Raw genomic sequence first — 26111 nt, 5'->3', positions numbered from 1 at the left:
TAAATTCTAATTAATATCAATTGTTCTCAGTAATTCAATTTTTTGCCATGATTTATCTTATCTGAAATATCAAATGTCCACATCAGTCCATAAATTTTCTGGAATTTCGTACTTTTCGATAATAGTATGAATTAAACCGATTAAATTTAATAAAATTTATTTTAAAAATATATAAATAATTCATTCCATTTTTATATACAGCTACATACATTTTTATTAGGCAGATTACAACAACAACAACATAACCCAAAATATTATATTTCTATTGCTGTAATTTTGTCTTCCAAGTTGGATGACGACTCTTTTTCTGAAATAAATGTTTAAAAAATAATTAAATAATTGTTTATTTTGAAATTAAATCTGTAAATATTTAAAATATATCCGCTTCTATACAAGGTTAACGTTCCTCTTACACGCATCTTAAGCCATAATAATATTTTAATTTGCATAAAAAAATTTTTTTATAACAGCGATTAATTAATTAATTTAAAATTAATTTAATCTATATTATATTAGAATGGAATTAATATTTTATCGCTAGAAGAAAGAGCGAAATGTATATAAGTTATCGCTATAACCAACCACATGTTCCAGATTGATATATAACACGTGTCAGTGACGTCGCGCCGGTTGGTCGTTCGGTGACTCCCTCTACCGACGAGAGACGTAAGCAAGATGGCGGATGATAGGGTACCACCTCCTCTGGTCGAAGAAGACGATTCGACTGTAAAAGAGGATACAGAAGATTTATTTATATCCGCAGTAGATGTAAGTTTACTCGTAAAACAACTAACTCGCGAATTTACGCGGAAAATATCTCGTATTTGCCATACTTTTCTATAGTTTAAGGCCAAGGGGTGGATACCGTTAGGCTTAATTCCTCTCTAGTTTTGTTTGTTTTTTGATAAAAATTTAATATTTATCGCCTTAAATAATATAAAAATATCATTTGTGTAGCTTCTATTCTTAATTATTTATTAAATAATTTGATTTTTATGCCTAATTATGTGTCAATTGTATTATTTTGTAATTGTTTTGCTTGTGTTGTGTTGAATCATGAAGTATTTGGTGTTTTAATGCTTAAAAAACGAATCATTTAAGTCTCCTGTGTGATGTAAGTATGATTGATATTTATTTAATATCCATGTATCATGTGATGTTATCAAGTGTTATGAACACTGTTCTGAAATTATCTATAAAACAGCAATTTGTATCTATTTCATTTAATAATACACAATTTACTTCTAGTTCATTCAGAAATGATACAGTTGAACCTATCTTATCTGGAAATTTTATTTTTCCCCTTCGTTTTTGGCCAAAATTCAATATATTTTCCAAATAATTCTCTGTGAAGTTACAGACTGAAGTGTCGATTCGAAGCTCGGCAGCTGCACTTCGATAACGTAAATTGCAGTCGAGAAACGTCTCTTGCGATACGGTGTAGTTGCAATTGATTCTGCTTTTCTCCGACCTGCGAGTTTGGGTTGCTGAATAAAGTCGGTTGTTGCAAATTGTTGATAAACTTTAAGGTATGCCAAAATTCTTTTCTTTATACCGAATATGGGTATATACTATACTTGCTATTATATTAATAAAATAATATACCACCAGTTGCACCTATTACTATTTACTGTGTAGGAACCTCTATTCGACCTCTGTCTCAAATTTTCTCGTTCTGTGAGATTTGAGGTAGACAAATTCGACTGTATTTTCGAGCTCTTGTGCTTGGAGTATTTTAGTTTAGTTACAGCGATGCAACACTTGGGCGAGCTGCCTAGGGGAATGCCTTGGGAGGTCTTTTTAAGGGTAACTGGCCCCTATTCGGGCATTACGGACATGGAGAAAACCTGGAAAACTCCACGTGGCCGGCTTGTTATGGTGAGGCGCAAACTCCCGGTGTTTGCAGAACAGAACCACTTGGCCACTGGTGGGCCCTTGTTGAAGTATACTTTTTGATGGTTAAAATTGTAAGGGCATTTGTCTGTTCTCGGTGGCTTTATCTTCAAGTTTTTATCAGTAATTTGGCCCATGTGTCTGATTTAGTTCCTTGTCATTTGTAAGCTTGACCAAATCTGCAAAGGTTTTTGGTGCCTGCTAGATCAACAGCTTAATGTTTTTTTTTCTAAAAGTAATATTTATGTATATTTGTGCCGGATATAAGGAATGAGAATAAATCTTTACTTTCTTTCGTATTTACAAAAATTTATCGATACTTTACTCATATTTAAATGCTTTGTTTTAAAAATATTTGCTGACCTATTATCTAACAAATTGCTAAAATATTTATGCAATAATAATACACATTGTTTTTGGATCTGCATTTATATATTTTACGTGAGAATATTTTAAAATCGTGATATTTATTACGACCAACATAGTTGGTTACTGACTTTTACATATGCAAAATGTTAACATTTACAGATAGTTATTGGTTCAGTTTAAATAAGTTATTTTCTAACAGAGGGCAGTATTTTTACAATTGATTTGCACTATTTGTGAAATGATATCTAATCAGTGACTGACTATGAATTTTTGTCCTTGATGAGGAGCAGATCTCATCTTACATTTTTATTGGTTATTTCTCATAGGTTTGTCAGATATTCATTTTAGCTTGGTTTCATTCTAGAAGAATGAGATAATTGATGTAAGAATACACCTTGGCATTATTTACCCTAATATCTAACTAATAAACTATTCTGTTTTCTCATTAAGGCAGTTAAAGGTAAACAGACTGGTTTCATTTATCATCCTTTTAATAGCATTTTTTTCCTCTAGCATTTCTGAGCTTTTGTTTGATTTCATTTGCTGACTTCTGAAGTGAGTAATCAGGGCACTTTAATATGTTCTTTTCATTATAACCAGATTACTTGATTTGCATAATTTACTGCTTTCTTAGTAAACTTGGCTATCTAGTTGGAAAAATTCTTTTAACAAATTACTGAATTAGTACTATGAAATTTAAAATCATTTAGTCAATAATTATCTGAAGATCAAATATTTCAGCTGTTTTAAATATTTTTCTTATTAACTTAATCACAATTTATCCAATCTAAAAACATTTTTTGGGTATACTATAGATTACTCCCTATGGAATTTTGTGTGTTTGGGTATATATCTGAACTCAAGGGACCGAGACGAGTTCAACGATACTCTACTTTTGGACTGGAGACGAAAAATAAAAAAGTTGTCATACTTTTTTCCGGCGATCGCGCGATGATAGGGAGTCGCGTTGCTCTCCGCTAAGTCGGCCTCGCTATCGTAATCGGGAGTCGCGTGTTTGCCGTTAAAATTGCCTTTAGTAGACGTTTCACCCCCCTTTTTTTACTTTGTTCAAGAACTACTGTGAATCAATCACTAGTTTAGCACGTGGCGGCGTGTGGTGGCTCCCATACGAGAGGTCAGTCGGGCCGCCATGTTCACTGCCATAAGTAACATTAACCGAAATGGCGATCGCATGATGATCGGAAGTCGCATCGCTCTCTCCGCTCTCGTATCGCGTGTTTAACGGTCCAAGAGATGACCTAGTCCGACGTCGCGGTTTGCAGACTTTACCGCAAGATGGCAATACTAGTAACTACGGTGCCGTCTACATGAGAGCATTAAAAAAGTATGGTAACTTAAAAAGAGTGATAACTTTATTTTTCGTCTCCGGTCCAAAAATAGGGTACCGTTGAACTCGTCTGGGTCCCGAGTTCAAATATATAATCAGTCCTGAAATTCCATAGGGAGTAATCTATAGTACATCCCATTTTTAAAAAATTTGACTTGAATTTTTTTTTTCTATACAAAATCACGATGGTTTATGAAATTTACAATCAATAAGTGTGTGGAGTTTCAGAATTTCCTTAATATAGAGGATAGCTTAGATGCAGTTTGTCTAGGTGATTTATTTCTTTCCATTTTCTATAACTTAAGCAAAAAATATTATGGAATTCTACATGCATTTTAAGTTGACAATGACATATATAACTATATATACAAACTCTAACAAATGTTCCTATATAGACAAAACTAAGAAATAAATGTAACTAATAGGCACACCTTCCAGGCAGCCAAAATTTTATTTGACACTCTAAAGTTTATTGCTTGGCCCACTTGGTTGGTTTTGTATGTGCCATTCTTCTGCATACCTAATTTGTCGCTTATAACTAATGTGCATATTGACAAAATGGATTCTTCTAAACTAAGATGACAGATGTTATAGTGCAGATGTTTAAAAGGAAATATTATTACCTCTCACAATTAAACAACTCAATGACAGGTTATACTGATTATAAAGCTGTGATTAGCTTCAGATAGAAATTCCATTCCTTGGCTAAAATGACTGTTATTGTTCAGCCTCTTACAAAAGCTTTTTAACAACTGTTTCTACAACTTCCTGTGTGTTCTGTTGGATTAGTCTAGCCAGATCTCCTGGTTGCTTTCTCTTTGAATATTTTCAGTTTGTCAATTTCCTTGTAAATTAACAAATTGAACTCTGAGTTTGATTCATGAAATAAATTGATCTGAATAGAATACCAGTAAAAAGAGCCAGTAGAATTCCATAAAATTAGTATCTTGGGTCTTGTCTCCTAAAGTACTGAGCAATTGTTCTTAGTATAGCCTAAACTTAACTTACTTAACACATTCCATCTCTACTGAACATACTGCTGCTGTTTTGGAAGAATAATTCTTATTTCTAAATGAAAACACACTGAATAAACTTGTTAGTGAGTTTATGCATTGATATTTTCCATTATGCTTATATCTTTACAGTGTAATATTGAATTGAATATATTGAATTTGTGCAATAATTTATTATATATTAATGTTAAATTTTGAAAACCAGATTATTGACAGTATTGACATTTATCTTGATCATTCTCTTGATGTGTTTCAAAATTTAGGAAATGTGTTCCTTTAATAATAATAAACTGTGAAATTTTGAATTTAAAATTTAAATATGTATTGGCTTTCATCAGTTAAGCATATTTAACATTTTTCATACTTTGTCATTTCTATATTAAGATATACAATTCTGCCTTAACTCATTTTCATTATTTGAAATATCCTTGTCAACACTTACGGCAATTCACTAAGTTTTTCAGCATTAGAAAATCAAAATCTTTTTTTTACATCATTGTGAGCAAAGAATTACTTGGATGGGCTGACATTATAAGCTTGCTTTATAAAATACATATACACTGTTTATATTCAGAACTACTATGTAAGGTTCCTAACTAAGCATTTTATAACAGGAAATGTTAATATGCAAACTCACTATTTGTGTAAAAGTGCTGACAGAACTATTACAAGACAGTGTTTCGGTAAAAGACAACTCATTTAATCTGGCTATATTATAAAAGGAGTTGAACAGGACATAAAATGCTCTTCTTGCTTAATCAGCATAATAAATTCTTAAAAGTATATTGAAATATCTTCCTAATAAATGAAAGCTCCAGAAAGACTAATTCCTCATATGCTGTGATAATTATCACACAACTTTGTCTGGGTATTGTGGCTTTGAATGTCCTGACATTTGCATGACATGGCTTGGGATTGATTTGCTTCCAGCCTTCAATTTCCATTTGATTCAATTTGAAAAACATGAGTCTTACTGATACAGTCTCTTTTGTGGTTTCTTTTTCTTTTGTACTGGCTTTAAGCAAGTTGTTTAATACATAGAGATCCTTGGAATGGGGCATTGATTTGTTTATTTTCACAACACATCTATTTCTTATTAGTTTGTTGTTTAGTAAAAGAATAAAACTTTCAAATAACACATGATGGAAAATCCTTCCATTTTAATTATTAGAACAGTCTATTGATATCCTGATTGAAATACTGAGACACTAGGCCTATCCATAAATTATGTAACATAGATGTGGGTGGGTATGTAGATAATCACTATGATATTTACAAGGAGATGGTAGTGTTTACAAAATGTTATGTAATTCTGGGGGTTTCAACCATTGTGTAACAAAACGATTCATTTTAATAGCAATATACATAGCAAACCCAACCATTATTACTTTGTACCTTATACTTGTAATTAATAATGTTTGGTACTACATGCTGTGTATTATTCTTTAGTAGAAGTAAGAGGGTTGATTAAGGATATGCATTATGTAATTTTGGGGATGGGCATTTGTGACAGCATTATGGAATATTCTATGGGTTGGGATAGTAGTTGAGAAGGACACACATCTTGCAATTATAACTCATTTCTGAAAATCCATTAAATCAAAATCTTGTTACTGTAAATAGAAACAAGTTTTTCCATTACTTCTTAAAGCTGAAATTTTTGTTCTTGCAACTGCCTTATCCGTGTTCCCCAAATAACATTAGTGCTACAAAATACCCATTTACTAAAATCAGAATTTTAGTTGAATTAGCATTAAATAGATTATTTACTGATTATAAAAGAAGCTTAGAAAGGTGAAATGGAATAAATTTTTAATTAATGAAAATGTAATTGCTGATAGAAGAATCTGTAATATAATGTTTACTAAATTGCACAACTGCATTAGAATGAATAGTGTTATGCAGACAATGTAAACGAAATGGAAAGAAAGGTGACTGAATATACAAGCCTTCTAATTGTAGGATGAGAATTTGTCTTGTTGCACTCATGATTAGAATATTTTTTGTTGTAAATGTTGGTGCTTGCATCAAGTATTGTCATCAATTTACAAGACAACTCTTGTATGTAGAGAAGAGTGAAAGGAAGATGGCTCATTATAGTGAATTCACATGTATTGAGTACTCATAAATAGGGTCATGCTGTGCATCAGTTTAAAAATTTCTTTGGTTAAGTTAGCAAAATTTAAAAAGAGCATCTGGAAGAGGTCTTCAACTATGACATCCCTTTATCTCAATAATATATTTAATAATAATAATACAATATGAATGTAATTTCTCAAATTTTATGCTTGCTATGCAGTTCAACGAAGAAATATTGTCTTAAATATATAACTATGCAAAATTTGTGCATTAAGATCATTAGAAATCATTGGAGCTTATTTAAAGAGGTGCTGTATTAGATTCCTGTTTGAAAGACTGGTTACATGCAGTTTATACAGATCTCAAAAATTAGTTGTAACCATTTTCGTATAACAATTCATTTATTTTAAGGCAATATTACTAAAGCAATTGCATTTATAAATAATTTGGGTATAATGAGCGAAAACCATAAAAGTTTTGTTACATTGTTATATATTAATTATCTAAATTTTGTTTAGATATTTAAAATTACTTCAAACTCAATTCTTGAAAATGTGTTTAAAAACTTTAGAAACAATTTTTTGAAGAGAATAAGTTAGATTTTATCAACTTCAAGGAAATCTTTGTGAAAATTTACATAGTTGATACAAAAATCAATAAAGCAAGCTATTGGATAACTTTAAAATTCAGATAAACTTACTGTTTCCAGGAAGTTTCAAATATTGTTAAATAATAAGGAAATTATTTGCTAATTATTGTTAGCTACATACAATATTGTGAAGTTTTAGAAATTAAATGTTGTAAATTCTTAAAATGTTAAGTCATGATTTTTCTATAATCTTATTGTAACTGATCTCATTAAAATTTTTAGCAAAATATACGAAGTTGTAAGCTTAAAACTACACAAATTATCTTGCAAAATTTTATATATTCAGAAAGCTACATATTTAAATTTATAAAAATGTGTGCCAGTTTTTGATTGGAAAATCAGAATTAAAACTTTTCTTAACTATAAAACCAATTTTTATTCTATCCTGTCAGCACTATGAGAATTTGTCATACCTATTATAGGTTTAGCCAGGCCCAGAATTTGTACATCCAGGTTATGATGAATGGGACTCAATAATCCTCCAAAAATACGTAGGGTTGTTTCAACTGCCTGAATTTGATTCCAGAGCAGTCGGCAGGTGCCATAAGAGCTTTGGCTCCACTGCCGTTATAAAATTACTCAAATTTTTAAGAGGTTTGCACATTAAAGATAACCAGGTAAATGCAGTACTTTTTAAGCTCATTATATTTACATCACTTGACTTAGTTTTCCTAGTTTTAAGTTAAACTAGGAGAATCTAGCTACTATCTTGCAACATTTTGCTTGTAGATGACTTGATTTATTTAAGCTGTCTGAAATTGTTACTTAGGAATTATCTTTTCAAACTTTTTGATGATCATTGATGTAAAGTTTTAAATTGAAAATTCTTGTAATTTATATCTTCTTTATTTCCAATTTGTGATCAAGTTTTTGATACTTTCTGTATAAATGGAAATCTTGAAAGGATGAAACAAAATACAGGATAATGAACAAGTATATTGTAATGGTTCAATGAAATGAAAAGTTTGTGTAAATGTACAAAAGTTATTAATCTAAAAGATAAATGAAATTTCTAGTTTTATTTTTAAAGAAATTTATCAGCATTTCATTAATCATTTATAGCAAGACAAACTTTCTCTTGAAAGAATGCAATGCAGAATACAAAATCGACTAAAGTAAAATTTGCTTTATCTAACTTTTCTTTTGGAAAAATATTGATTCTATGCTGTTGTAATTATCCCAATTACAATTATAAGATTAAATTATTGATTATTGTATCTTTGAGATTCAAACCAAAGATAACACACAATACTTCACAAGTGATCCTTTATTTAGTGTTCAAAAAGTTATCTTCAAGCATATTAGGTTGTGTATAATACTTCATTTTATTTAATATTTTAAGATTAAGATGCTTTTTAGACCCAAAAAAAAATAGTAGTTTATATAATGATTACTTCTAGTTGTTTTTGTATATAGTTGTTCTCAAAGTTTGACTAACTCAAATTAACAGCAATTATTCCTCTTATATAAGACTTTTAAATCAGATAATTATTGGAAAATCTGGTGGTGATTGTCTGGTCAAGAATAACGTTTCTTATTTCTGAGTTTGTTTTTATATTCATCTAGTTTTGGTTTTAGTACTAAAACTACATTAGAGTTTATTTCATAAAAGAAAACTGTCATAACTGAATATGTATACAATCACCTGATTCAATTAGCATTGCCAAACAGTCCACCAGAGTATTTATTGGGCTATTTAAGGCTAATTTAATAATTAGATGTAATGCAATTTGACTAGAGTTATTTCTCTTGATAAATTTTAATAAAAGTGTGTATCTTTCAATTTATTTCTAATTAAGTAAATCCGATGGCTCATTTGGTTGCATCCGAAGTTGTATTGGAACTGTTTCGACTAATACCATTACCAAAATAGTTCCTCTGAATGAAAGCATTAGTTAAACTGATATAGAATTTTTTTAAATGCATTTATTTTTTAATAGAAATTCTTTTGACTTTCTTTGATATCTGTTCAAATTAGTATTCTGTTAGGAATCTGTAGAGCTTTGAGAATTGATTTTTTTTTAATCAAAAATTAATAAACAATCAAAATTCTGAATTTATCAGATTTGTTCAGTTACCTGCGAATAATTTATCTTGGCATAGTAAATCAGGCTAGAAATTTGACCTTGATTTTCTTTCCTGATAGGAATTATAGTTTCAGGACACATGCTTTTGCCTATTCTTTAAGATGTCATGAAAACATATTATGTAATCTTTAATTAAAAATTTTTAATATGCCAAATGACTACTGGATTAAATTGACTACTTCACTCTTACTTTTGTCACTAAATGGTGCCCAACACCTGCCTCTAGTGACAAATTATTTGGAAGTTAATTTAAAATAATAGCAGAGAAGTAGCCCAATTTAAACTGGCTGTCATTTGACATATTACTAATATACATTGGATTTTGGGATGTATGTTTGTGTGTGCGTGTAATTTTTTTTAAATTAACTTTAATGGAATTTTAATTTACTTTTAGACACAATTGAACATATCTAACGGTGACAAAAAAGCTGTACCACCAAATACAATTGAAGACTTAATGGCTGGTAAGAAATTTAAAATTTTTGGGCAATTTATAACAGTAAAATATAAAAATTTGTTGCATTCCATTCTTAGTATGTAACTTTAGATATAACAAGTTATGATAAAGCAAGCAGATGTTTTTATGATACAAACAGTTCAATTAGTTTGCTATTTTTTATATTAAAAAAAAATTCTAAATTTATTAAATTACTTTTAATAACAATTTTCTTATTTTTTTAAATTATAAAATATTTAACCTTTCAAAACTATCAACATACTCTGAAATGTTTCTATTTAGTTTATCCAGCATTTTAAATATACTTTTCATTAAGGACTGAGCCTAAGAATTTTCACTTTAATCAAGTAATCTCTCTTCTCAGTTTTAAGTATGGAAGGAATTTTGTAATTGCCTCAATATACCACACTTAAATGGCACTTTTGCTATTATATTTTAAATTTAATTTTACTTTACAAATGAACGTAGATATTTAAATTCATTATCATTAATATTTAAAAAAATAATTTAAATGTTTGAAAATTAATCAATTATAAAACAGAACTATGAATTAGAGTGAATATTCTAATTAAAACCAGCTGATTTTAATGTTTTGAATTTTAAATATTTTCAATCCAGATAGCTTTGCTTTTTTTTTTTTTACTGATTAAAACAGCTTTGTTATTTTCATATTTTCTGTTATTCCTGATGACAATAATAGTAATCTCTATCATGTATTTGCATAACTCTGGACTGTTCTCTTAGCTGTATTGCTGTTAACACAATTGCAACACTATTGAATTAATGGAAACAATTTTTAGGATGTATTTGAAGTCATTTTAAAATTAGAGTTGTAGAATCATTAGCTTTATCAGGAATGTTTGTCTACAAGATTTACTAAAGGAATATCTAAGATAAATTCTATAGGCTTATTCTTATATTTAACATTTGTGAATAAACTTCTAAAACTTTCAATTATAGGTGGTGGCGTAGAAGTCAATTTAGATGACGATGTTCCTCTTCCCACACCTCAATCAAAACTAGAATTTTGTACACCGGAAGAAGAGTTTAGCAAAGATATTCCGACATTGGATAAAAGTAAAGAAACAAGTGTAGAAAATGATAACTCTACTGCTGCTGAAATTACACCATCTCAGCCTGTAAAATCCACAACAAAGAAATCAGCAAAGTCGGGTGAAGAGGTAAGCTTTCTAGAATGTATCGGGCAGCAAATATTTTAAATTTTGAAATTTTCTGTAATTTTGCAATTTATTTTTTCATACTTACATAAATAATTCAGTTTAGTTATTTAATTAATTAAAACTAATTTTAAAAAAGCTTGATCTGAAAATTATAAATTAAGATATTTTAATATGGAAGATCTTAGTCAAATGAACTATTTTTTTTAAGCTGGAAGAAGATCAGTTTCTAGAAATTACTGTTGATAATCCACACAAAATTGGTGATGGTATGGGAGCATATGTTGTTTATAAAGTTACTACCAAGACAAATTTGCCATACTTTAAGAAGAAACTGTTTTCTGTATCAAGAAGATTCAGTGATTTCCTTGGTTTGCATGATAAATTAGTAGAAAGACACCTTCATTTAGGTCGTATAGTTCCTCCTGCACCAGAGAAAAGTGTTATTGGTATGTAATAATAAATTAGTTTTAGAATAAACATCTGGTATCTAATTTTTTAATTTTCATTTTTTTTAGGAATGACAAAAATTAAAATGTCAAAGGATGAGACTGTTTCATCAACCGACTTTATTGAAAAGAGAAGAGCTGCATTGGAGCGATATCTGAATCGCACTGCATCACATCCGGTATTAAGGATGGATCCCGATTTTCGTGATTTTCTTGAAACCGAAGCTGAATTGCCAAAAGCAACAAATACATCTGCTCTTAGTGGTGCTGGTGTCATTCGTTTATTTAATAGAGTAGGAGACACTGTAAATAAAATGACATTCAAAATGGATGAATCAGATCCAGTAAGTATTTTAATATCTTGATACATTCGGAAGTTTTATAAGTGTTTCAACTGTACACCTGTTTCTGCTCTATTATTAAATAGCAATTTGTGACAGGTTCTAGCTTTCAAATACAATCTAAATTATTTTACAAAATAATTACATAACAAAATGCATCCAAAATAGAAACTTAGTTTTTCAGTTTTGATAAAACAAATTTTTATTTAGAAACCAAATGGTACAGTAGTGGCCAAAAGTATAGCTACCCTTGACATATGTTTTAAAAATGCAACCTGTATTTTGTTTACCACCTACTACATAATTAATATTGTGATAGTTGAAGAGAGTCAAAATACTCAATTTGAGTCACAGATTTTATTTTAAATCTGATTTACAAAAGAAAAACCAGTTTTTATATTTTACATGGTGACAAAAATAGAGCTACCAAAGGAAGTATGCAGATTTGTCCAGTATTTTTAGGACAAAATATTAGTATTTTGTGGTGTAACCAGAACGTCTGATCACTGCATCACATCTATGTTCAATTGAATCAACTAAGTTGTCAAGCACTGATTGGGAAATCTCATACAATGCTTTTTGGATGGCAGACCACAATTCATTCGGATTTGAATATGTACGCTGGCATATACGGCACTCAACTTTATCCCAAAGATTCTCTATGGGGGTTTAGGTCTGGTGATTGTGCTGGCCATGTCATAAGATTCATCTTTTTCTGTTGAAACCATTGCTTTACCAAATTTGTCGTGTTTTGGGTCGTCCTGTTGGAAGATCCATTCCCTTGACATTGAATAGCATGCATGAGGTAGCATTTGATTCTGCAATATATCCCGATAAACAATTTGATCCATCATTCCTTTAATTCTATGAATTGGAGCAATTCCCTTTGCAGAGAAACATCCCCATACCATTAAGCAGCCACCACCATGCTTTATTGTAGGAACTATGTATTTTGGGTCATATCTCATTTTAACTGGTCGTCTGACATATATACCATCACTGAAGAAGACATTGAATTTAGATTCATTGCTCCATAACATCTTGGACCATTTTGTTTGGTCCAAGTGATGTGTTCATGTGCAAACTCTAATCTCAACTTTTTGTTTTTTGTAGAGATGGGTGGTTTCTTTGCTGGTTGTCTCTTGTCTAATTCAAAACTAGTCAAACATCTTCGCACAGTCCTTCAGCTTCTATCTGGGTTACCCATTTCACGTTTAATATGGGAAGTAGTCAAACAAGGGTTGGCTGCACTCGTACGCCTGATCAAACTATCCAACTGTGTTGTTGTTTATCGTGGTCTGACTTTTTTGCAGAAACAATGGTTCCATATATTTGAAAATGCTTCATCACTTTTGTGACAACAGTTTTATGCATATTAAAGATTTTACCAATTTCAGTAAAGGTCTTTTTTCTTCAAACATATATCTACCGTTCTTTGTTTGCTATCATTTGATAATTGTATTCAAGGCTTTTTGTTATTTCTTATAAAATCAGTTAATATATATCAATCTTTATCCAACTGATGATAATTGCATTCTGTTTCATACAACAGTGCAAACTAATTTGCAGTACTTCCTTTGGTAACTCTACTTTTGTCACAGTGTAAAATATAAAAACTTCATTTTTTCTTTTGTAAATTAGATTTAAAATAAAATCTGTTTGATTCAATTGAGCATTTTGACTCTTTTTTTTGTGCTCTTTTCAATTATTACAATATTATATAGTAGATGGTAAACAAAATAGCAGTCACATTTTTTAAAACATATGTCAATGGTAGCTCTACTTTTGGCCACAACTATATGTATTTAGATGTTCAACTTGCTGACCAGATGACTGTTTCAGGATCAGTTTACTGCACTGAAGTATTATTATGTATACTAGAACTTATTATTTTAGGTCATACAATGAGGTTAAGAAAACATTTTGCACAATTTCATAATGTTTGACTTTAAACAAATGGAATAATGAAATAACTAATATACCATATCACATTGATGCAAAGTCACTTATGTTGACTTTGTATCAATATAAAGAATACACGAAATTAAATCGCATAGAATAGTGTTGTAATTATTAGAATCTGATTTTAATGTTAAAGTGCAACTTTTAGAAAACTAGATGTTAACATAAATGAAAAATTCTATTCAACTATATTATTATTAAATGTATTATTAGTATATGAGATAATGTAAACTCATTGGCAATATTAATATAATGAAATAATTAATATTTATCAATTTAAAAAATAATAATATCAGTTTAGTTATATTCACTTTCAATAAGATTTATAGCATGAAATATTTTCAAATTTATGTATTTGTATTATTTATATTCTGCTTAATATAATGATTCAAAATTAAACAGAATCCAATTTATTTATTTTTTCTTTGGTCGTTTACTAAAATGTATAGTTTGTGGAGTTAAATTGTAATGAAATATGGATTAAAGAAGGACTGTCACTTCATTTTAGTTTTATGCAATTATTTGCTAACTTTTTAAAATAAGGCACTGGAAACAAATGCTGACAGTGAACTTGACTGTTCTAGACATTGCCTTTCAAAATACTGTGAAATGTATAATTTTAGTTATCCTTGAAATTGTTAAAAAATTGGATGTTTTAAAAAATGTTTTATTGCATTTGGATTTAACTATGATAGAAATTTTTTGTTTTATTATAATTTTCTTGGTGCAAAGTTGAAGTATGGTCTTTTTTTTCAATTGAAGAAAGAAAAACATTTTGTTTTATGATTCACTACATTATTTTGATAATGCATAGGAAACAAAAACATACAAATCTGTATAAGAACTTGAACCAGTTTTGTTGAAAAATGTTAAAATTTTGTTAAAGAATCCTACTTTGGAAACTGTAGGACTCATTTGTTTTCAAAAATATACTTGTACCATCTAAAATACATTAAAAAAAAAAAATAGACAACTGCCATAAATAATTGGGCTATAGTTTGTAATTCTTAATTAATATTTCCAAATTTTATGTATTTATGGCAGTTGTGGGTGTCTATTTGCTATGCATCTGGTTTTGGTTGGTGTTTATATCAAAAAATAATTTTAAACTTCAGTACCAAAATTTTTGATTTTTGCAAACACACTTTTACAATACTTCAAGTTTTCTTCAAATTTTGATGATTTTTTTTTTATTATCCATTAGCTGTCATTGTGGTTTTGTTTGGCAGCCTGTTCAACAATAAAACATATCTACATACAATTTTAAGTCAACAAAAGATTACAATTTGTTGCATTTTAGTTAGAGAATGTTTTTCATTGGTTTTAGAATACTCCTTTATACATAAAATGCAAAAGTATCTTTCCTTGGACAAACTAAATGTGAAAAAAATGGTTTACAAAAATATATTTTAATCTAAAAGATGCTCTATTTTTATATACTTCCTGAAAATTTGTAAATTGCATGATTAATAATTATGCAAATTTCTATCTTTCATGCTGGTCTTGTGATATAAGTTTGTTCAGGTTTAGTTCAGAAACGATGAAACACCTTATAAAAATTATTTTATAAGATAAATTTCTTATAGAACAGGGATGGATTTTGGGTTTTCTAATCATGAATAAAATTATAGCTTAGTCGTAAATACTGTTTCAAATACTTGATGTCGGTTAATGACATTTTAACATTAAGTAGCATTTATCATCACTGTTGCTTTAAATTCTGATAATTTTCTTCAAATTTCAAGCAACAGCATTCAAGAATGCTATATTGCTAAAATCTTAATGGGAAAATATATACTCTATTTTAAATAAATATCAAAATCTCCTCAAAAAGATAAACATTTTAATCATTAGGAAACAATTTCTTGAACTAATAACACTCATCATCATAGCAATTTTTATAACTTTTATAATAACTTCAATATATAAATGCTAGATTTAACTTTTTAATGAGTTAGATCACAGCATGTTCAAAAAATTTGATTAGTATATATGTATTTAGGGAAATTTTAAATAAATTTATTGATAGCAAAACAATTGTAGAACATCTTCAAATCAGATTCAAGTCAGATTAGTTTAATTATCCCAAAAATAATTATAGAATTTGGTTTAAAAGATGATTAGAAAATTTTAATACAAGTTTATTAAAAATGGTTTAATTATTCATCTTGACTTGAAGCAGTATTAGAAATTTTAGAAACTTAACCAGCTGAGGTATTAGTTATGGCTGTAAGATGTCAGCATAGTCAATTAACTTGCATTGTTTTGATATCAGTCTCAATAACATTAATGGCATTTCTATACTACTGTATAGAAATGCTGCAAGTTGCATTGAAGTTACATTGTTTCTTTCAGAATTTCATAAATTAATAAAATTCAAAATTTATTGTTGTAATTTAACAGCTTAACATTAATAATTTTATATCTTTTAAATTTCATAATTTAAATGCTTTTCAGCTATGTTTGGCTATTGGACTTGTAACTTTATACTTTGAAGAACTGTTGTCTTTATCTCTTAATGTTGTTAATAAGAGGACATTTACAGTAATTATATAATTTGATTTCACCTTACATTAATATGCCCTATATAATTGCTACAATCAAACCATTTTTAATTACAAGGATAAATATGTAAATTTTTTATATCCACCTTTTTAAATGAAGAAAACTAAATGTTTATAACTAGACATCATAATTATGACTAAATATTTAACAGCATATTTTCTGTATTTAACAATTCTAGAATAAACATTAAAAAATGCTAATTTTTCTGTAAAAATTTCATACTATTTAAAGGTTATAATGACTTGTTAAAGGTTAATCTTGTTAGTTTTAAGTTATTGAGATATAAAGAACGTAAGACAAGTGCCTAATGTCCATATTTGAAACTCCAAACTTTGAAATAAAAATTCATGTTAATGTTTTATTCAAAGGAGGATCAGCCGTTTTTTTTAAGTTAATAATCATACATGATGAAATGCAAGAAAAACTGAAGTTTGTTTTAGATTTTGCATGTGTTAATGTGTGTATTGCATAAAATATAACTTACAGTAAAGTATACGATAACTAAGTATACAGATAAATATTTTTTCATTTTTTCTACGAATTTGCTTTAATTTATATATTTGGCTACATTTATCTGTTTCCAAGAGAATTTACATCTATTCTAAATACAACTGTTAAATAAGCTTTTACGAAACTAATTGAATGTAAATTAAAAATAAAACTGGTAATGCTGAGAAGTAAGAAATTACCTTACCTAAACAAATAAATGTAAATAAAAATAGACAAAACAAATAACAGAAGAACAGAATTTAGTTAATATTACATTATTGTTCTGTGTTATAGGGCTTGCTTGCCTTTGTTTACAGATGCATTTAATGCCAAAATTTAGGTGGAGTGCACTCTCACTCACTGAGCAGCACAAATAAAAAGGAACATTGTGTAATATACAATTGTTACCTTTGAATGTGTAAGTGAAAATTAAGTATTGTGTGAAGGAACACAATTGCCCACCTAATCTGTGAACAGAACTGTTAAATTCTATCAAAGATCTTATGCATTCTAAGATATTGGAAAATTCTTGTCTGACAGAGCAGTGTCAGCAGAATCTGTATACAAGTTAGTTTAATAAATAATTGAATTGCATAAACTGTGTTTACTGCTGTAAGTTGCAATGAAGGTGGCAGTACACCATACGGGGAGATGAGTCTATTAGGAATTGAAAGACTACGAAGAAAAGCAATTTTAAAATATTTTCCCATGAAATTAATTTGATGATAGTAATGTTGTGTGTTAAATAATGTAGGTTATTGTTAAATTTTAAAAGCTTTTACTAGTTACTATTTAATTTTTCCATGTAAATAACTGTAACATCATTAATAGTCATCATAAAAATGAATTTGAAAATTAACTAATGGTTCTTTGATTTAGTACTATATACAAAGATTTCAGACAAGGTTTTTATAACTGCATCAGTTCAAAAAAGATAACCTAGTTTTTTGCTCTTAATAGCTTGTCTATATAAAAGTTTTAAAAACCAAAACTTTGAAATAATATGAATTTTTCAATCCCATTTTTAGTATGGAATCAATGTTTTCTATAAAATTGTTACATTAAATAGCACAAAGTATCTTATTTACTGCTTCTTTATAATGTGCAGTAATCTCAAAAATAAAACATTTAAGAAATTTAGGCTGAAAAAGAATGATAAAAATAAAATCAGTTGTAGTTATGTAAGCAGTGTCTTTATTAATGTTTTTGAAATTTTAATTTGTCAACACATTTTCAACTTTATTGTGGATCAAAGAGTAAAGAGTGAAGTACTAGTTAGATTGAATGTTGAACTTTTTCATTTTTCTGAGTATATTGTTTATGGAGTAAATGCATTGTGTAAAACTACAATAATTGTTAGCAGAAATGCTAAATAAAACTTATTCTAGGTTCTTCTTTCTAATCTAAATCTTTGCTTATCTCTCTTTCCTTTCTTTTCATGCTTCTCTTTTGAGGACAGGTTTTATTAACAAATCCACATTATGCAATCCAGGTAGGAGAATAGCTATTAGGATGCATGATTACTATAAATTTAAAAAAATTCTTAACGTAAGATTTTCCACTTGTAGTGGTTTGAAGAGAAACAGCATCAAATAGAAAACCTTGATCAGCAGTTGAGGAAACTACATTCTAGTGTCGAAGCTTTGGTACATCATCGCAAAGGTAAGAATTATTTGCTTTTGCTTTAACAATTCTTTTTAAATATGTTTAAGACATTAGTGTATTCAAATTTTCTAGAACTTTCCTCCTCGACGGCATCTTTTGCAAAAAGTGCTGCAATGATGGGAAATTGCGAGGAGCACACGGCTCTCTCTAGAGCATTATCACAGTTGGCTGAAGTAGAAGAGAAAATTGAACAACTGCAGTGTCAGCAGGCTAATCATGACTTTTATTTACTTTCTGAACTGCTAAAAGATTACATCAGTCTTATAGCTGCTGTAAAGGTAAGGTATTATTTAAATTCATTAATATGCTTACGTTTCTAATACCATTTCAATCTTGCAGGATGTTTTCCATCAGCGGGTGAAAGTTTATCAAACTTGGCAACACGCTCTACAAATTCTTACAAAGAAGAGAGAACAGAAGGCAAAGTTGGAACTTGCAGGAAAAACCGATAAGATACCTCAAGCAAGAGAGGAAGTGATTGAGGTAAATTTATAGCATGATTTTGCCATTATTTATGCAGTTTTATTGAGTGAAATCTTTTGTAGTGGGAAGCAAAAGTGGAACGAGGCCAGGAAGAGTTTGAAAATATTTCAAAGATGATTCGCAAGGAAGTGGAACGTTTTGAACAAACCAGAGTACAAGATTTCAAAGCAACAATTATCAAGTACATGGAACAATTACTAGAAACTCAGCAACAGGTAAAGTGCACTTTCAAAAGTAAGCAAATTTTAAAATTGTGTAAATACTAATTTTTCTTTCAATTACTATTTTAGCTTATAAAATATTGGGAGGGCTTCATACCGGAGGCCAAAGCCATTGCCTGAATACGTCCATCCAATTCGCATTCTGTAATTTTATAGTTATGTACAGGATGTAAAGCACGGGCAATGTAACTTTTTGACTTCGGGCGTCACGAGGTCGCCACAACTGGGGTCTGGACGGTTCTAGGTGAAATTCCACCTCTCGCCCGTATAATGAATATTCTCGTTATGATTTTGAAAGGAAATAAAATACTGTATATGCGTACATATAAATGAAATATATATGAGTTCAGAATTATTTTAAATAAGAATTGCTCAAAACTTTGTACTTTATTGAAAATCATGGCTTTAAAGAAAATCAATTTTGTCTTTTGAGAGGTTGTAATTATTAATTGTATGAATTTGGTGCTTTCAAATTATTTTTAAATAGTTGTAAAGATTTTGATTCCTTGATATTCCTTATTGCTACACTTGTTACACTAAAGAAACAATATTTAAGATTGTGTAAATTTTTCAAGTTATGGAATATATTGCAAAAGATATTGTATGTATTGAATATTTGGCAGAAATAAAAGACAAATTAGTATTTCCTTAAATTTAGTAGTGTTATGGTTTTAAAAATTTCATTTGTAAATCTTCAGTTCAACATCCTACTTTTGGACAAGGCATCCAAGTAATTTTTTATGGACAAATTTTAATTTAATTTAAAATATATGCCCTCCACCTCAAATAAGTGGCTTGTCTCTTTACATCATACTTTACCTTTAACAATAGTGTTGTGCCAGTCATCTAATGCCTTTCAGGGGAAATTTTTGAATTGAAATAACATGACTTCCAGTTTGCACCAGAAGTTCATATGTAGTTAATTGGGGCTTCCTGCCATCTAAGGTTTTCATATCTGGTCTCATCTTTAACTCTGTTCTTGATTAAGGAAAGACAAGAGTGGGAATTTATAAATCTATAAATTTTTTCAAATTGCAGCCCAATTCCAATTGAGGGATGGTTGATGGAACAAGGATAAGGGATTCCCATAAAACAATGAATCAATGCAGTTTTTTTGTTAAGATCCTAATTTTCAACATGGCAGCCTCTGTATTAAATGCATTTCACTTTGTGTTTGTGTATGGTGTGTTTATTCAAACAAACCAAACATACAATTTGAAGGAAATGGAAAGTAAAGGTAGGAAAATGCCTTTAATCAAAGTTTTGGAAGGATGATAAACTGAACATGAAGCCTTGTCTCGAGCAGGAACTAAGCCAGTAGAATTTAAAACACACTTGTTCATAATTAAATGGAACAAAGGTATATACAAGGAGTAGGCAACTTTGCTTTTTATGGACTGAACTAAACTTTCTTTTAGTTTTGTAAAAAGGGGAAAAAGGGGGCCCAAATTAGAATAGTAAGCAAATAATATATACTGTGTACAAGTGATATATACTGTTATAAAAAAGTAGTTATATAAAATACACTTATTCTACATAATGTATTGTTCCCTTTTGAGATATTTATTCCTCCAAAAATGACTAACTTGCATGCATATTCTTTAATTTCTGAAATTTTTTCATCTAAGCATCTTTTTTCATCCAATGCCTTGAACCAAAAACATTTAAAGTATCTAGAATGGAATTAAGCAGTATTGCTGGTCTCAAGTTTGAAATCAAAGAATTTTCTCAAATTTTTGTCGGTCATACTGATTGCAAGAACATTTTTAAAAGAAATGGTCATTACTAGAATTGGTGTAAAGATTTTAGAGTAAATATTTTGGATAAATGAGTTTTAGATCAGAACATTATTATTTAATTGTAATGTATAAATGGTCTCTAAGCCAAAAACACAAATTCTGGTAGACTATCTTACAGCCTCAAGGTCAGGAACATTCTTTATTGAAGATACAGATTACATATGCATTTCGGGCTTATTTATTTAAGCTTCTCTTCAGTGCCATACTAAAAAATTGAAAAACTATCAGTAACTTAACACAATATAACATACATGGAGTATACCTTCTAATATAAAATTTTTTATCATATTGAATAAGGTTGCAAGGACCTATCTTTCTGTCCACCAATACGACACTTTTGTGTTTTTGTCAGGTAACATTCCTTATTAAGTAATTATGACGACAATAAGAACAACTCTAAAAAGTTAACAGTAAAAATAGGTGTAAAACATCACAAAAAGAAATTACACTTTTTAATAACCATACCTTTAAAGTGGGTGTATATCTTGTTACATTAAAATTTCTAAAAATTCCAAAGACACCTTTTTATGTCAACAGTAAAAGGATAACCAACTGTAATTATAGTAACATTAAAATTGATTTATTGTGTAAGCCAATTTATTTTGTAAAACACCTATACACCTAAGGATATATGCTATATCAATTGTTTTTTCCCCCAAATAACTGACATCCAAAGGAGAGGAGTGAAAATAGATTTAAAAGTTAATCGTTTAAATATTATTTCTAATGTGACACCACTGAGAAATATTATATTTCAACCTTATAGCGGCCTCATGTTCCTTGATTCTTGACTCTAAAATCAGGCCTGTTTTGCCTATATAATTTTTCAGGGTTTGGCAATTACATTTGATCTTATATACAACACTCATTTTTTTAAATTTATCAACAATGATACATTTTTTAGCCATGGGAAAAAAAATGTGCATTGTGAAATTTTGTTGGTCAAAGAGTATGGCACTGAAGAGAGGCTTAAAGATTAAATAAGCCCAAAATGCATATGTAACCTGTATCTTCAATAAAGGATGTTCCTGATATTGAGGCTGTAAGATAGTCTACCAGAATGTGTTTTTGGCTTAAAAAGACATTTATACATATGAACGAATAAACAGCTACTATTACAGAAAACTGGGAATATTTAAATTTTGAATAGTATGCAATTGCACATTTCAATAAATTATTGCACTTATTCATTTGGCATATTCTTATACTAATGTTTAATCATATTCATATGATGGATCCTTTGTAATTATTATTTTTTGATAACTTGACAAGAATACTACAACGAATTCACGTCACTGTGTGAAGTCCAAACGTACATCCATTGTAAAACGAATGATTCCTATCAACTGGACCAAATGCCTGACAATGATAAGCCAGTGATGCAAATAAAAACATTTTTACTTTTTTGGCTCTATTAAACTCATCCCTACCCTCAAAATTAAGCTTTTTGCCACTTTATAATAATGAAAAATATTGCACCACACAGTTTCAAAGGTGTCAGAAAAGTGAAGCAACTCTCAACTAAATTATTTTGATAATTAGCAAAGTTAGCAAGAAAGCAAGTTAGATGTAGGCTTTTTATACAATAGTGATAAAATGATAATATTTTGTAACATTTCCACACACAAAAAATGGATTAGAAATGTTTCTATATATAGTGTTTTGATTGCTGCACCGTAGTAAAAGTTACCGAGCCAATCCATAATGTAATAATGGCTTGGTGTGCCAGTTTTAACTGTAAAAAAGACATTTGGCAGATTTTATAAAAAGTTTTCTCCTTGAATATGTCTTCGTGCAAATTATCTGTGGGTTGCATGTTTAAAAGGCAATTTAAAAAGGGCTGCAAATTATGCCAATTTTAAATTGCACTTACAACTTGCCCCTACATAGTAATGGCTGATCTATAGGCACTGGGTTCATACTGTATAAAAGTTTATGCAGCTTATGCTCGTGAAACTAAGATGGGTTATTCCATGTTTTAATATTATACTAACTTAGCCAATTCATTTTGCAGTTACGTCGAAATATTTTGCAGATAACGTGATCAAATGACAATAATTAGGTATTATTCTGCTGGAAAGTAAGTGATAAATATGCATGCATCTTAAGGATTTGTGTTTAATACAAAAGAGTATTCATATTAAGTTGCTCTTCTATAATGTATAGGCTTGTAGAACAATGTTGGAAGATTCACAGCATGTAACACAAAATCCACACATTTCATCTGTTGTCAACAAATTTTAGTGAACTAAACAGAATTTCTAAATAGATGATTCTGATGTACAAATTAAACTGATTGTTGTAAAATATGTTTTTGTTTTCATTTGTTGTTAAAATTTGTCCCATATGCCAGTGGTTATAAGTTTTATCAAAACACTTTAAACTAGAATGCGTATTTTTGAAGTAGTCTTGTCCTATGTAAAGATTATTTATTATAAAACCAGGATACAGATTGTTATACAATACAGTTTTGTTTTTAGATTTCTTTTACAAATCTGAGTTTAGCAAGAGTAAGGTAAACCCATCATTGACAAGTGGGTTTAAGAAAGTATTGAAAATATCATCATTTCCAGTTAAGAGTGTCTCTCTCTTGTGTATCAGAAGATACTGCTTAAATTTGTACTGTACTCCAAGTAGACCCAGATGATGGTAAATGTTTATGAAAGTGTTAATGCTCTTTCTACAGTATTATATAAACATCAAGTAAATGTTAAACTAAATTTTGTAATAAAAATAGAATGTACACTAGTAGTAAGAGAGTAATTATGGGATGCAAAGGAATAACGTTTGGCAAAACCATGAATTTACATATATCAATTCCACAGAAAACAAGACCTTATGGTATATAAATAAATAGGCCCAGTAAATATAAAATATTTAGATACATCAGTAGACTCATAAAAAAAACCATCTTATATATGTTTATTAAGTTAACTAATTGTTTTTCTTTGTACTTATCCATACTCAACAAAAGGAATTGGAATGCTGAAGTGTTGTAAACAACACCTTACAAGGAGGGCAAGGGTTGATTGATTTTTCTTAATGTGTTATAATACACTTATCTGACTAATACCCGGTGAAGTAACTCTTGCCCATGTGCAAGGGTTTACAAAATTTCAATATTTAAAGTTTTCAATTTTGATTAGATACCGAGTTTGTAAAAACAAATAGGACACAAGCTTAGTTGAATAAATAAGATGGCTTGTTGGCATGCTGGACATCACTGCTTCAAACCTCCCTGCAAATTATAGGAAAAGATTTTGTATTGAATTTTTTATTTTAATGCAATAGTGAATTTTCGTATCCTCCAACACATATATAATTTCTTTAAAACTTTCCTCCCCATAGTAGCAAAAACAGACAATACTTTGCAGAGATTAATCATATTCTTGCTTTGCAACATATATTTACAATAAATTAGAGCAGGGGTCCCCAACCAATGCCACCTAGATAATCAGGCCTGAGTGCTCATGGGATAACTGTTGTCCGCCATTACAGGAGTAGTCATATGCCGTTAAGTTAGGCGGTCGTGCTTACAATCGTAATTAAATTGAAATATTGACTAATTTTCTTAATAAAATGCTATGTAAAAGTTTTTTTCGTTTTTAATGATTAACCACTCAAAAGTAGAAATGGTGTCCAACACAGATAAAATCACAAAGCGAAATGCGACCGATCTCTTTTTTCCCTCGCGCCAAATCTTCACCAACCAAATTTCCCATACCTGAAATGAAATAAACCGGTCCATGCTGAATATCATAAAATCAAAGTACAGATCACGACTTACAGATGAACACCTTGACGATTGCTTACGAGCAGGAATATCATCATACTCTCCTAATTACGAAGCAATGGCCAATGAAATGAAATGTGATTTTTGGCATTGCCTTTCAGATTTATATTTTTTATAAAGAATTTTTATACTTTGTAGGTTTTGTATGCATTGTTTAGTAATTACTTGTTTTGTAAAAATTATTGTTAATAGTTAATAATGCATACACATAATTTACAGAAAACATTTAATTCCAAAAATGTAATAAAACATACACAAGACTATGTCCAAATATAAATTCACCTTGAAAAAATAAATGGTGCCCGCTGTCCGGCCGGTATTCTAGAATGTGCTCTTGGGTACAGAAAGGTTGGGGAATTAGAGCATTTGCAAGCTCATCCTTCCATTTCTTCTTCAACATTTTCCAAATTCAAAATACTTGTCTCTGCGCTTTACTTGCACCTCCCATTTCTTGTGATTCAGATTTGCATTTTCCTTACGATGATGGTTTCTACAAGGCAGTTGAAACTAAAGACTTGTCAGAACAATTCACACCTTATATCTTATGACTTGATGATCCTGGCATGCAGCTGTTACAATCTGCTTACAGTTTACAAGTGTGCTAAGTAATTGTCATAAGTTAGATCAGAAGACAATCCCAATCTTTGGGATGTGTCATGTGAGTTCAACCCAATTGAATGTGGCAACTTTGTTGTACCAGGTGGTCATGAAGTCAAAACAATTTTATTTTTCCATTGAATAATAAATTAATACATATTCTGTAGTTATTAAATTTATTTGCAAACCGATATAAATAATTTATAGTTAAAAGTATATATTAGGCCAAAAACAATTCACATGATTGCAAATTGCATGAAAAGATTCTATCCAATTTTTTTTCATTCAGAGGCTTGAAGCTGTGACATCCATCATGCCAATCAGCCATCTTATGGTTTTACTATACTTGCATGTTTGTCATTTTTACAAATTCACTGTTTAACCAAAACTGGCAAGAATTACTTCACTGTGTATAAGAGTACTATAAAAACTTTCTTTGCATCGTGTAAATCATGCTTTAGAGTGAATGACGAAACGTGAGAGGTAACCTCACAAAGCGAGTTAAAAATTTTCCTGTCAGCCAATGGAAGTATGCGACAGAAAGCCGATAAAAACGTTTTCATCTCGACTCACAGCAGGGGAAAAAAGATTGTCGAAAATAATACTGGTATAATTTAATTTCGATAAGCCTACACAACACAGTAAACAAAAAGAACGTTAATGTCGTAACTGCA

The 26111-nt window shown here is 29.6% G+C and overlaps 1 protein-coding gene across 2 annotated transcripts; it reads left to right on the top strand.

Annotated features, from left to right (window-relative positions):
• The first annotated feature begins 611 nt into the window (after nt 1–611).
• LOC136985946 (sorting nexin-2-like) lies at nt 612–19901 on the top strand. Of its 2 annotated transcripts, XM_067283364.1 has the most exons (11): nt 612–768; nt 9833–9902; nt 10856–11076; nt 11285–11522; nt 11592–11866; nt 18339–18371; nt 18448–18541; nt 18617–18822; nt 18884–19027; nt 19090–19242; nt 19318–19901. In XM_067283364.1, exons 1-11 carry the CDS (start codon nt 676–678, stop codon nt 19366–19368), a joined length of 1578 nt encoding a protein of 525 aa, XP_067139465.1. In that variant the 5' UTR covers nt 612–675; the 3' UTR covers nt 19369–19901. The 2 variants fall into 2 exon arrangements, with proteins under 2 accessions (XP_067139465.1, XP_067139466.1); XM_067283365.1 differs by lacking the exon at nt 18339–18371 and having other exon boundaries at nt 613–768.
• The last annotated feature ends 6210 nt before the right edge of the window (nt 19902–26111 follow it).

This window comes from Centruroides vittatus, unplaced genomic scaffold (genome assembly GCF_030686945.1).
Source record: "Centruroides vittatus isolate TY-2023 unplaced genomic scaffold, ASM3068694v2 contig_983, whole genome shotgun sequence".
Taxonomy (NCBI): Eukaryota; Metazoa; Arthropoda; class Arachnida; order Scorpiones; family Buthidae; genus Centruroides; species Centruroides vittatus.
This window is presented reverse-complemented; position numbering and strand designations above follow the sequence as displayed.

Bases quoted from the DNA above. Each gene is read 5' to 3' on its own strand.
- LOC136985946 (XM_067283364.1), top strand. From the start codon at position 676: ATGGCGGATGATAGGGTACCACCTCCTCTGGTCGAAGAAGACGATTCG. The intron at 9,903-10,855 runs GTAAGAAATTTA...TTTCAATTATAG, and splicing joins AATTGAAGACTTAATGGCTG to GTGGTGGCGTAGAAGTCAAT. The intron at 11,867-18,338 runs GTAAGTATTTTA...TTTTGAGGACAG, and splicing joins AAATGGATGAATCAGATCCA to GTTTTATTAACAAATCCACA.